The 12006-nt window shown below is 53.8% G+C and overlaps 1 protein-coding gene across 2 annotated transcripts in view; it reads left to right on the forward strand.

The window, feature by feature from the left end:
• Nucleotides 1–9339, forward strand: part of LOC119089343 (cuticlin-1) — a 58333-nt gene extending 48994 nt beyond the window's left edge. For both annotated transcript variants that reach the window (XM_037212013.1, XM_037212012.1), the window contains exons 5-8: nt 6078–6305; nt 7049–7211; nt 7630–7803; nt 8119–9339. In XM_037212013.1, the coding sequence (XP_037067908.1) occupies nt 6078–6305; nt 7049–7211; nt 7630–7803; nt 8119–8328 (775 nt within the window). In that variant the 3' untranslated portion in view covers nt 8329–9339. The remainder of the gene's footprint in view (nt 1–6077; nt 6306–7048; nt 7212–7629; nt 7804–8118) is intronic.
• Nucleotides 9340–12006: the final 2667 nt, after the last annotated feature.

The raw sequence follows: 12006 nt of genomic DNA on the forward strand, positions 1-12006 counted from the left end.
GGCTGCGTGAGGTCAACCACGACACATCCGAGTGCGTGGTCAAGTATGTGGTGTTTGGAGAGTGAGGTCATGATATCCCGAGTTCGGCATGAGTGACGTCACATGCGACCTCGGGATAAATGACGTCACATCCCGATCTGATGATTAATGCCGACGTTCTGGTTCAGAGAAGACAGTGGGGATGCTGACAATGTTTCGTGGAGATGAAAGGAGGGAGGATGGGTAGTTGCATCATCCCTTGTACAGCACAGCCTTGTGGCATCGGCAGAGTGTGCGATTTAACAACGTTTCGTGAGAACAGGGGATGCGCTGTGATGAGTTCCGACGTCATGCGTGCACCCACGCCAGTTTGACGCGTACTTTTGCAATCGGTAACAGCCACTGGGTGCTAACAATGTGAGTTGCAAGGAAAACCAGAGCAAAACAATACATTAGTTACAGCAACCAAGGCAAACAACCTCATCTGACTGCCGTCATAACATTTGGGTTGACCCGACAATGCGGTTCAAAGACAAGCTCGCATATAAATCCGAACACGAATCAGAGCTTGGCCTCCACGTGTTACGTAGTTTCTCATGAGGTCCAAGTTCTACAGGGTGTGTCATTTCGACGAGGACACCACCAGCCCAATTCCTTAAAACCGGAGGCATGCAGGAGGCCTCGCAACAGACGAACAGTCAGGGTAGTACATAGGGGGGAGCATGTCAAATGGGGTGCTTCTACGCGATAGCCTGAATATCGGCGCCAGCGGACTTAAGTCCGAACCCTCGCCGCAGCTGTCGTACCCGGTGCGCCGAACAGGCAGTGCCAGCCTCCCCAGTTTGCGCCGCCGACTCCGCCACTGCCCGTTGATCCGGGTGAGCGGGCGCGCGACCGACAAGCGGTGCGGCGAGTCGCGGCCGCACGCGAGCCGCGCTCGGCCCGTATCTGAGCGGGCCGCGGGGCCGGGGCCGGCCGCCGAGGGCCGCGGCTCCGCCACCGAGGCCTGCAGCGGCCCGCTGCAGCCCGGCAGCAGAAGGGGCGTGGGCGGTGAGGGTAGGGGCGGACTGGGGGGGCCGCCTGCTGCCGTCTCAGGTCGTGGAGCCCGTCAAGTGCATGCGAAGGGCAGATTGTGCCAGCAGACCGGTTGTTGGGTGTTAAAAAGGGTTTAACGGCGCCATTCTAAGTAATCAGTCAGCAGTTAACATTTCTGCTATCACGTTGCTAAGGTACGTACTGGCGAGGGCAAACGCATCAACGCTGGAAGGCTTGAAAGTCGACGGGGGTAGTAACGTCTGAAGAAAACTGTATGATTACTCCCTCCTCTTCATTTATCACGCTATGCCCAAATTGACACCTTCAAAAGAAGTGAGCGGGATGTGCTGCACCTGGTCCCGTGATTTTCTGCCGCTTGTACGAAAGTTGCAAAGATGAACTTGCCATTCTTGACCACTTCTGGTCGTCATCACCATCATGCAATCACCTCAGCTTCCGCATAAACGGTGTTTCTGATCCACCTGATAACGCAAATGGACATCCACCACTCCTATCTGATACCCACGAGCACGGCCATTCTTTGCTATTTTGCGACGTTATCACGAGTGACCATTGCTGGTAAAAGGGCGGGCGCGCAGTCCTTCAACCAGTGTTGAATCCATCAGAGGGCGATCCTTTTGATAACCTCACCTTCACATGAGAATCATTGTCTTTTTCTCGCAACAGCGGTGCACGCACTTCGATCAGATTTCGCCGCTGTGAGAGCTCGCTTGCCTCGATCCTGTCCGCGTCGCAGGCGCTCTGTCCAAAATGCGAAGCCCGGGTGAGAAACCGTCATCTTTGACAGGTCACAGTTGCCGCCCTGTGACTGGATCTTTTTCAGCTTGCGCGTGCTGTTATTACCATACGAAAACTATCTATCCAAAAATTTCCCTAGAAGGAAGCCAAGCATACTTAAGCGAACACCCTGACATGAGCGACCAGAGCCTGACGGTCCATGGCACGGAATCCGTCCATGGCTTTAATCCGGGCGATGTACCGCTGTCCTGGCGCGGCGCCAGACGCTCCGGTCCCCAAGGATATCCAGTCGAGAGCGGGGACCGTCGGCTGCCGCCCACCGCCAGCCTTGTGAGCCGCTATCCAGTGCGGTCTGCCGACCAGATGGTCCGACCACCGCGCGATTTCGCCCCAGAACCTGCCCCTCTCTAATCGCTCTCATGGCTTCGGTTGAGCCCGGCAGTCGGCTGCAGTAGAAATGATTCGCAGCTGAGCGCGTCCCCCGCCGGCGGCCGGCGCGTGCAAGGGTGACGGTGAAAGGTGGCGTGACCTTCCGCCCCCGGCTCTGACCTCGGTTGTGCCCCGCGGCACGGCCCGCGGACCGCGCACACGACAGCGCGACAGCAGCACGCAGCCTGCGCAGGCGCAGGCACGACGCTGGCGTCACCGCACGCAACTGCCGTGGGAGAAGCTCTAGTGAGTCCCTGACGTAAAGCGAACGGCTCCCGGTCGGCGCACCATAAGCCGCACGCTGAAGCACCGTTCGCTCCGCCAAATCCGCGGTTCTCGGGACGGGAAGGCCTGTCTGGCCGAACACGTCTGGGTTGAGCCGCAGACCGCAACTGCGATGACGTCATCCCTGGCAGGTCGGGATTTGTGACGTCACGCGCGGAGACGTCAGTTAACCTTATTTGCACGCGGTGGATTCCGTTTGGAGCCCACGCGAAGTGTAATTGAACTAAAATATTGAAACCTGCCGGAGCAATTTTGTGATTATCAGGCTTCATCTCTACCAACTTGGCTGTATTTTGGCGTAGCTGCCTGGTCATTTTCTTAACATGGAGCTAAAAGTGTTAACAGTTTTGTCCATGGGGCGATCTGGGGAGGAAAAACCGGGGCGCGGAAATATGGTTTACAGCCATGTGTTTTGTGAATCAGAACGACACGGATGTAAAATGATGGAAATGGCAATCCATAAAGGGTATGGCACGATGCACGTTAGCTGTTTTTGTGTGCATGACGGGTGCAGGAATATTGGATGGGATGGGGAAATTTTGCCATGCATATACATAAGCAGAATCGTCTCAACCTGTACTGGATACCCTGTCTTGAGATTGGTAAAATGCTAAACGCAGCTACAACCGTCACCCGTTCTTCCAGTGGCGTATGCAAAGATGCTAAATGGGGAGGTAGACTTCATTACAAAACAAGGCTTTAGATCGAAAGTTTTTGCTTACGTGTGCCCAAATAATTTACTTACATGACAGATGTGGCATTTCATTCTTATTTCCAACTGACTCCGCCCTTTTATGCTTTGTTAGGCGGATGCAAAATAATGTTGAACTGATAAATGTAGTTTAGGCACTACAAAAGCCGCAGAAATTTGTATTGAAACGTTTTCTCCCTATCCGAGCGGGCTGAGACTGCTATTATACACTTGTGTATACACCTGCGAGTTTTTACCATTGACAATGCGTATAATGCTAGCGGCTTAAAAAGGAAAAATCCCCAACATATGACTTGATGGATGAACTGGAGATAAGCGTTGCTATGCCGCTCCCAATCAAGTTGCCTCGCGCCGTCGCTGCACATACAATTTTGCCGTCGGTGTTTGTAATGTGCGTCGCCTGCATGCATGGTGTTATTAAAAGCTGTGGAACTGACCTCTGGCAGCAATGTTGGACCGCTTTAATTAAATCCCTGGCGTAGCTCACATGCAGAGCTTAGCGCCGAACCTCTCTCCGCGTTGCTCCTGGATCTGCGTCTGGCAGTTCACATGCGTCGCATGCCATACAAATGTGATTAGTCGTGATGCAAGCGACATGGTTATGACTCGCTGCAATACACAATTAGCCAAGTGTCGTCAACGAACCATACACGTTCGCCCTGTACAGCCTGTTATGGGTCTTACTATGCCTTGCAAAAACGTCCTGGAGTCATCTATGGGCGACGAGGGGAACTCAATTTTTGATAGGCTATGCGAAATTATGTTGTAAAAGACATGTAATGTGTTGTAAAACGTTGCAAAATTTTCGAACACCAGCTGGAGCGCTGAGAATGCCGTCACAAAAATATAAGGTTTAATAAGGTGTCCACATGACGATAGGGTTCAACGACGGACATCAACTTTACTGGCGCCATGGACGCAGCGTGCGAGATATACGCGCGCAGCTGCGCACTTATGTTGTCACGGAGAAAAATAAGACGAAGCTGCCCGATCAGCTACATTGGTGCGGTACCTGACGCTATTTCACGTCATAGAGCAAAGGGTTTTTACGTCGGTGGCTTCCCTGACCGATGCTGTCCGAGCTCCCCGAAGCGCGCAGGCGGCAGCTGCCCCGCCCCAGCACCCCTGGACGCCTGGCCGTGCCAGGGCGCTGCCTTTCTCTCCGGCGTCCCCCAGCGCCACGGCGCTGTCCTAGATTTCAGGCGGTCAAGGTCACGGTCAAAGTCGCGGCGCGTGCGGGCAGCGGCGACCCGCATCTGTGAGCAGCACGGCCGTGCCGCCCGCGGAGCCTGTGACATGGCCTGCGGGCAGGTACCGGGCCTGACCAGCGCCCCTGGCTGCTCCAGTTCTCGCTCTCTGATCATGTGAACTGGCGAGGCTACGTGGAGAGCGCGTTTGTTGTCGGTGTTTTTGGGCAGGCGTGTTGCGTAAACGGAGGGGAATGCGACGTTATTGGGACACGGGCACCGCTGCTTGGGACGGTCAAAGATCTGTGATGATAGGTGTCAAGAAGAAACAGCCTGTTTTACCTGGTCGAAATCTCCGCTGACTGCTGGCTTTTGAGGCTTGGTAGCCGACAATAAAGCGTCTGATTCATTCATGTCGTAGCCATGACCATTTCTGTCACGTGCGTCGCAAAAATGTCCTCCGGTAAATACGCGACCGTCTGTATTGCATGCGGCCAGCGGCGGACCCAGGGCAGTGGGCATGGGGGGGGGGGGGCAATGGTACGCGCCAAAAGGATGTGCGCCTACTTTCTCTCTTTCGTCTGGGTTGTTGTGACAAAATGTGCGCTATTCAAAACTTGACGGACATCGCCCTGGACCGTAACAGTGTGTGTATCGTGGCCATATAAGGCGATTTCCTGATCTGTCACCCTGCTGTTCCATCAAAAATACTGCGAACCCATCTGTTTGACAAGACACCTAAGAACATATCTGATTAAGTGGTGCAGACCTCTTTATAGCGATACTTTAAAAGCGCGGGGATCGTGTCTGGGATGATGCTTTCATATGCATCGCATTTCTTTCACTCCTGCGGCCCAGGTGTGCGGATTGCCGGTGGGCGATCACTGTACATTCCTCTACATAGTCGGTATCCGGGTTGTACGATGGTACAGCCCAGATGGATGGATGTACGGGCTGATCATACAACACGATGAAGTGCATTGCGGCAACCTGAACATCTGCGGATTTCCTGGCTACGTACCGGAGATATTTATCATTTCATAGCTATGGCTGCGGTGAAAGCGAGTGTTTATGTAATCGAATGATATGCTCCGGGAAGCTCAAACGAAAACAGCGTAACAAGCGTACAAGACATTGCTGGAGTGCCACTCTGTAGGCACTACTTTCTGCCCTTCACTCACGCCACACAGCCTTATTTGGGCTAAAATCTCCGGGAACCGAGCTCTCTGCACCAGACCCATGTCAAACGCACGTCTTGCAGCGCCACCGTGCGATTTACTTCAGCTGATCCGAATACTCAAGGCAAGCAGGCATCGATCCTTGAGCTCATTTCGGGGTTTAGGAAAGAACGGAAGAGTCGTCTTCGGATTCCGGTTTAACTGGCCATTGTTCACACATACGACCATCGGCTCCCTATCAGGATTACGGCCTGACCTTGAAGTGCGGGTAACGTCTGTGGGGACCGCGAGAAGAGAACAGGACAGCTAGTGCGTGTGCGTAGGTGATTGCCCAGAAAGACCTGTCGTCAGTTTAATACATCCGCTAATGTCACCAGTTCTCCACAATAAGCGGTAGACACGGCATCCCTGACGACCACGGCTCTTGTGATGACATCACTGATTCCCGCAGTCGGCCTGGACACCGCCCCACGGCCAGCCGCGGCTATTCTAATGACGTCACTGCTCCCGCAGTCAGCTGGGCACAACTCCGCTGACGGCTACGGCGCCGATGCCCGTCTGCTCGATGAAGATTTACTCTGACGTCGCGGACAAGGCGATCGCCGAGACGGTGAAGATCGGTGACCCCCTGACGCTGGAGGTCAGCATCGACGAGCAGGACATCTACGGCCTCAAGGTGGTCGACTGTATGGTCCGCGATGGCCTAGGCTGGGGCCAGCAGCCGCTCGTCAACTCCGAGGGGTGAGTGGGCCGACCGGGAGGGATGCGGGTGCAGGGCCGTTAGGGCAGGATTTGCTGCTATTTTTCGGTGCAATCTGCGGAATCGTGCATGTGCGCTGTGATGTTCACATGCAGTGTATCTACCAAGCAGCCGAGTCTTCTGAAGTGGGGCATAAGTACGGGTTGAGGTGGAAATGTTCACAAGCAGTGTGCAGCGATGCACATTAGTCGTTAATAATCCAATCACGAGCCATGCATTTGGGTCCCGCATGAAGGGTGCATCCTCATGGAAGCGTGCCAAGGTCTTTCACTGCGGACATGTCGCATTGTTCGTCCAAGGTCGCAAACTATGTCCCTGCCGAGCTGTTATACCACCCATGACCTTATGTGGGACTTTTCTGCATTATGTTAGCGACTTCCAGACACTATGCGGCTTGGTCGCACGTGATGCAGCAGCCATTATAATAGCTAAGCCCGCCCACCGGGCCCGGTTAAGTGCAGCATTATTCATCCGACCAGTTCGTGAACTCTGACCTCGTCTTCGACGCACGCTCTGCACGTGAATGGCGTCACAGCGGCTGTTCTTCAGTCGAAAGGATAGTGAAGAGAGTTTCGTAGAGGTACGTAATGGACCACAACTCCATACAACACCAAACCCCGACTTTTTTTTAGCACTGATGCATAACAGGCGTTTCTGTGCTGGTCCCGCTTATGTAACTCGGCTACTACGCAGCTCACTGAATGCGCCTTCTCCCGATGCGCAGGTGCCCGGTGGATTTCGAGATCCTCGGCCCGCTCGAGTACACCGACAGCAAGACGAGCGCCTCGGTCAGCTTCCTGGCGCACAAGTTCCCCTACACGGCGTCCGTCTACTACCAGTGCAACGTCAGACTCTGCCTCAAGCACGGGGGCGGCTGTGACGATGTGGTAAGTCTGGCTGACCGGGGTCACCCCAAGTGTGACGCGCTGAGTCACATCACATGAAGCCCGGCTGCAGAGGGGACGTGCACCACTGAACGAGAGACGTGGAGGTTTTGCGTTAAGTTTGTTTCTGCGTTGCTGTGAAAGATTCATGACTTTTGCTTTCTTCTGATTGGATGACCATGGGCACTGAAAGTTGCACCACTGCCTGGAGCCGGGCTAGATCGGCGTCTACGCATCCATAGCTTTTGCAGCGACTGATGGGCACCCCAGCGCAGACGGCCGCCATCCCGCCCCGCCCCCGCCCCCGCCCCCGCCCCAGCACCAGCACCGCCGGCCTCCCCGCCGGCCGCCGTCCGTCTGTATACCCGGCCGCACGCCGTGTTTACACTGGCGGTGCCTGACCCTCCCCTCCCTCTTGCAGCCGCCCGTGTGCGAGCAGGGCAAGAACCTGCGCCGGCGGCGGCGCGCCCTGCAGAACGCCACCGTCACCGACGTCGAGCCGGGCGACGAGCGCGTCATCGAGGTCTTCAGCGGCCTCTACGTCAACGAGGGCTCCGAGCCGGAGGCGGCGGAGTCCGGCGACGGCCCGACCAAGGTAGCGGAGACGCCGTCGGTCGGAGCAGCGATCGCCAGCGGTGAAGCTGGGGTGTGGACAGAGGGAGGGACCTCACAGTCAATGGCAAGCAAGCAAGCAAAGCAGATGAACTTGACTGTGGCTAGGGTTGTTGTTTTTGAGGACGAGCACCATACGCATGCGATAGTTTTGCATCAGCAATTTATTTTCAGATGCAGTGCCATTACTGCAGGTCAGATGGTCACCGGCCGCCGGCCGGACCGCTCCCAGGCGGGTGACGTCATCGGTAGCCGGGCCACCGCCCAAGACGTGTGACGTCACCGGTTTCTGCCACAGGAGGAGCTGGAAGATGGCGACATCCTTTGCATATCGCCGCGGACGTTCGCCATTGCGATCGCCATCGTCGGCCTGCTGCTGATGATCGCTGCCGTCGTGGCCATCATGGTCATCATCAGTCGGCGGCGACGGCGCAAGGACATGTCGGCCACGGGCAGCTCCATCTACTCGGGCCCGTACACCAACACCGCCTACTCGCACTCGAGCTGAGCCGCCTGGCGGCGCTGCGGTCGAAAAGACAGCATTATAGGTGGCGCTAGTGAAACATGCGGCGATGGAGACGCGCACGCTAACGCGGCACGATCCGTAGCCGGAGACGCTTGTTCAGGGGCGCAGCCAGGTCTTGCGACAGGGGCAGGAAACCATCAGGGTACTTGCAGACCTTAGGAAGCGATTGGAGTGAGCAATGGAGTGCAAGAAGTGGAGGACCAAAGAAAGGGACAGGCTCCCGTCGGCGCTACCGTTGGCTGCGCCCCTGACACTGTCTCCTGAATAAAGGGGCCCAGGACCTGTAAACTGAGGCAGGCTATCTCATTTTCAAACTGAATAGCAGCTAGGAAAAAGCTCAACAGTCATTTTCAAGTCTTCGGCTGTTATATTACAAGGCGAAACAGCATGGTCAAACATACTTGCCTTAAAGAACCCGAGGTCCGTGCATTTGTTACGATTAAGAACGTCGCCATTTCACTGGGCTCCCTCGTTCGGGAGACCGATTGGAACACCTTGTGTGTTTGTTGTTGGAATGGATCCAGAAGTGCTTTACCGCTGATATAATCGCGTGATTTTGCGCGAAACATGTGAAGTGTCTGTGCTGTGTTATGAATCCCCGCGAGAACAGAGCGGGAGAGGATCTGAATCGACCCGAATTCACCAGAACTAAATCGGTTCGCGTCACTGTGAACATGCTGAGAAAAGCTCAGCTCGAGTCAGAACATGCTGAGGAAAAGCTCAGCTCGAGTCAGAGATGTCCCTTCAGCCATGCCATAACGCGAAGCTTCTGTCGCTGTCTCACTCGGTGATTTGGTGCCCACCGTATGCTAATGACCCCAGCCAACGGGCTCCGCTCCCTTCCGCTTGCCAGGCGCCTTACTGACCAGTTTGGAGACAACGTAGGTCACCAGCGAGAAATGTGCGAACTGTGAACACGTGTTGCTGCGAAGCCTTCACTGTAGATAACCATTGTTTTAATATATTAGAAAACAATAAACTCTTCTGTAATAACACGGCTTTAAATGTTCTGAGAAAAGTCATCGCCTGCATTCTCGGAGTCTCGGAGATTCTCAGAGTTTTCACATTCTTGTAGTTCTCCTCGACTAGCACCTGACATGGAAGTCCCACACATCCATGGTAGTCTGGCGATGCAGTGCCACCCTATCTTCACTCTACAAGATCCGCTACCACTTGACATCCGATGCCCGAAATCCCCTTGAAAAGCCCACGTGTCTCCACACATCCTTCACTGCCGATCGGTCTGAGGAGGAGGCCGTCCAAAGTTGTTGCCGATCCACCGGATCCACCGGATCCAAAAAACGGTGGATCATGCTAGTGGCCGCAGTGTGACGCCCAAAACAAAAACAAAAAACACCCGTGCTTGAGCCGTTAGATTGGCAGAGCGTGCACAAGACCAGTGTTGACCTTGTTGACCAATGAGGCGCGACCAAGTGCCAGACCATGATAGTCAAGAGGCGTGCCCAGAGGTCAGGCCGTGGCAGTCAGGAGACTTGCCCAGATGTCAGGCCATGGTAGTCAGGCGTGCCCAGGTGTCAGACATTGGTAGTCAGACATACCCAGGTGTCAGACATTGGTAGTCAGGCGTACCCAGGTGTCAGACATTGGTAGTCAGGCGTACCCAGCTGTCAGACCATGGCTGTCAGGCATGCCTAGATGTCAGGCTGTGGTAGTCAGGAGGCGTGCCCAGATGTCAGGCCACGGCAGTCAGGCGTGCCCAGGTGTCAGACCATGGTTGTCAGGGGTGCCCAGATGTTGCTGAGAAATGCCCGTGCGGCCTAGGCTGCATCAGCTGCAATGCTGGAACTCCCGAGGTACAGACCTGCGGGGACCAAAAAGCACATGCGTTTAGAGCTGCATCAACTTGTAAAGAATGTGTTTTGTATTAAACTGACCACATTCAGCGCGGGTCGTAGCCTTTATTTTATTGCATTGCGCCGAAGTGGTTTAATGGCAAAGGGCTTTAGTTCATTGATTGCGTACATCCTTGAGTGGATTCTTTATGGCCGCTGCGTTGATGAATGTTAAAAGACTTACTTTAACTATGACTACGCCCATATCTGTACTTATGTAACTATATATTTATATACCACATGCGCGTGGATCTGTGGTCTTTAAGCGGCTTAGGCCTAATTTTTGCTGCAGTGAGCGGCCGTGCGATGCGTGATGACGGACTTTGTAATATGGCTGAGATGAGACACGATCATTAATTGCTGTCCAGCGGCGGGTCCAGGCGACCTGCTCAGGGATCAGGCTCGCTCTCTGACCTTCAGAAATGGCCTCATCAGGGAGCCCCGAAACATTAGCTCTGCACTCTCGAAGGATGCTGGCTGTGAAGATGCTGGGAGGTAAGTTCAGTCAGCCATGCATAGCACTAGAGCCAGCAATGACAAATCGACTTCTGTGTTGTTTTCTTTCTGTGGTTCAGATGTGAACAGAAGCGTTGTGCTCAAGCGGTCCAGCCAAAACGGTGAGGGTAGTAAAAGAATGCTGGCATTGGTGCCTGAAGTGGGTGGAAATCGCTCGCAGTGGATTTTCCACATTTAAAGAAACTTCACAGCCTGAGCATGCAAGAATGGCCTGAGATTCTAGCTTGTCGGAAATATGAACAACGGGTTTTTGTGCTGAAAATCATTGGCCTACACTTTACCAAGGGTACTAGTATGATGTCAAACAAGCATCGGCTAAATCGACAACGCTTGACGTTTTGAAATTATGATCATGGTCCTCATGTGCTGTTGCGTAGTGTTACAAAATGAATAGGGGGAGGGGGACTGAGTCGTGAAAACGCTGAAACAGACACTAAATGCGTCCACAAACGGGTTCTCCGCCTAAAGCCCACTTTGTTCCCAAAGTTGAGGTAGGGTGTTGTAGCCCAAGTGGGAAGGGGAGGGGCGGCTGACGCCTTGTAAGTTAACCATATAGAGCCACGGGCAAACATGCAAGAACCCAAGATAGGGACCAAAACACGAGCACATGACGATACTCGCTACAGTCAACTAATTCCCGCAGCACACCGCCACCTCTCGGCAAGTGCAAGCACTACAAGTCAGACAGCTGTCCCCTACGGCAGCAATTCTGACCCAGCAGTCTGGCAGCGACTCATGCAATACAGACGCTCCATGCTGGAATCAAGCGCGGACGTATAGAGGAAAATATGTATAAAGCGTTTAAATTTGAGGTTTAGAGAAGTCTTTAACGCTAAAAAGCCAGGCGATGACCACAAGGGAGCTTACTTCATCATACATATGTTATGCTTGCCCCAACGTCTTCAAACGTGGAACATTCCCTTAAAGCACTCAGTTAAATTTCAAAACGTTAACATATCAGCGCACAACATAGTTTGAGCCAGCTGAAGATACTGCTCTTCATATATATATATATATATATATATATATATATATATATATATATATATATATATATATATATATCTCTCTCTCTCTCTCTCTCTCTCTCTTTTTCTATATATATAAGCTCATCACAGCGAGCCTTCGCAACCGTGGAGGGACGGCGCGCTGGTGGCCGGGGCACCTCCCACCTGGGTGGCGGCCGGGCGCAAGCTACGATGGAGGGAGTATTGCAGAGCTACACTTTGAACCCATGGTCAAAATCCGCACGCCCTGTGGCTACCTAAGCGCACACCCCATGGCTGCCTGA

The sequence above is a fragment of the Pollicipes pollicipes genome, unplaced genomic scaffold (genome assembly GCF_011947565.3).
Source record: "Pollicipes pollicipes isolate AB1234 unplaced genomic scaffold, Ppol_2.1 Scaffold_3087;HRSCAF=3621_pilon_pilon_pilon, whole genome shotgun sequence".
In the NCBI taxonomy this organism is placed as follows: domain Eukaryota; kingdom Metazoa; phylum Arthropoda; class Thecostraca; order Pollicipedomorpha; family Pollicipedidae; genus Pollicipes; species Pollicipes pollicipes.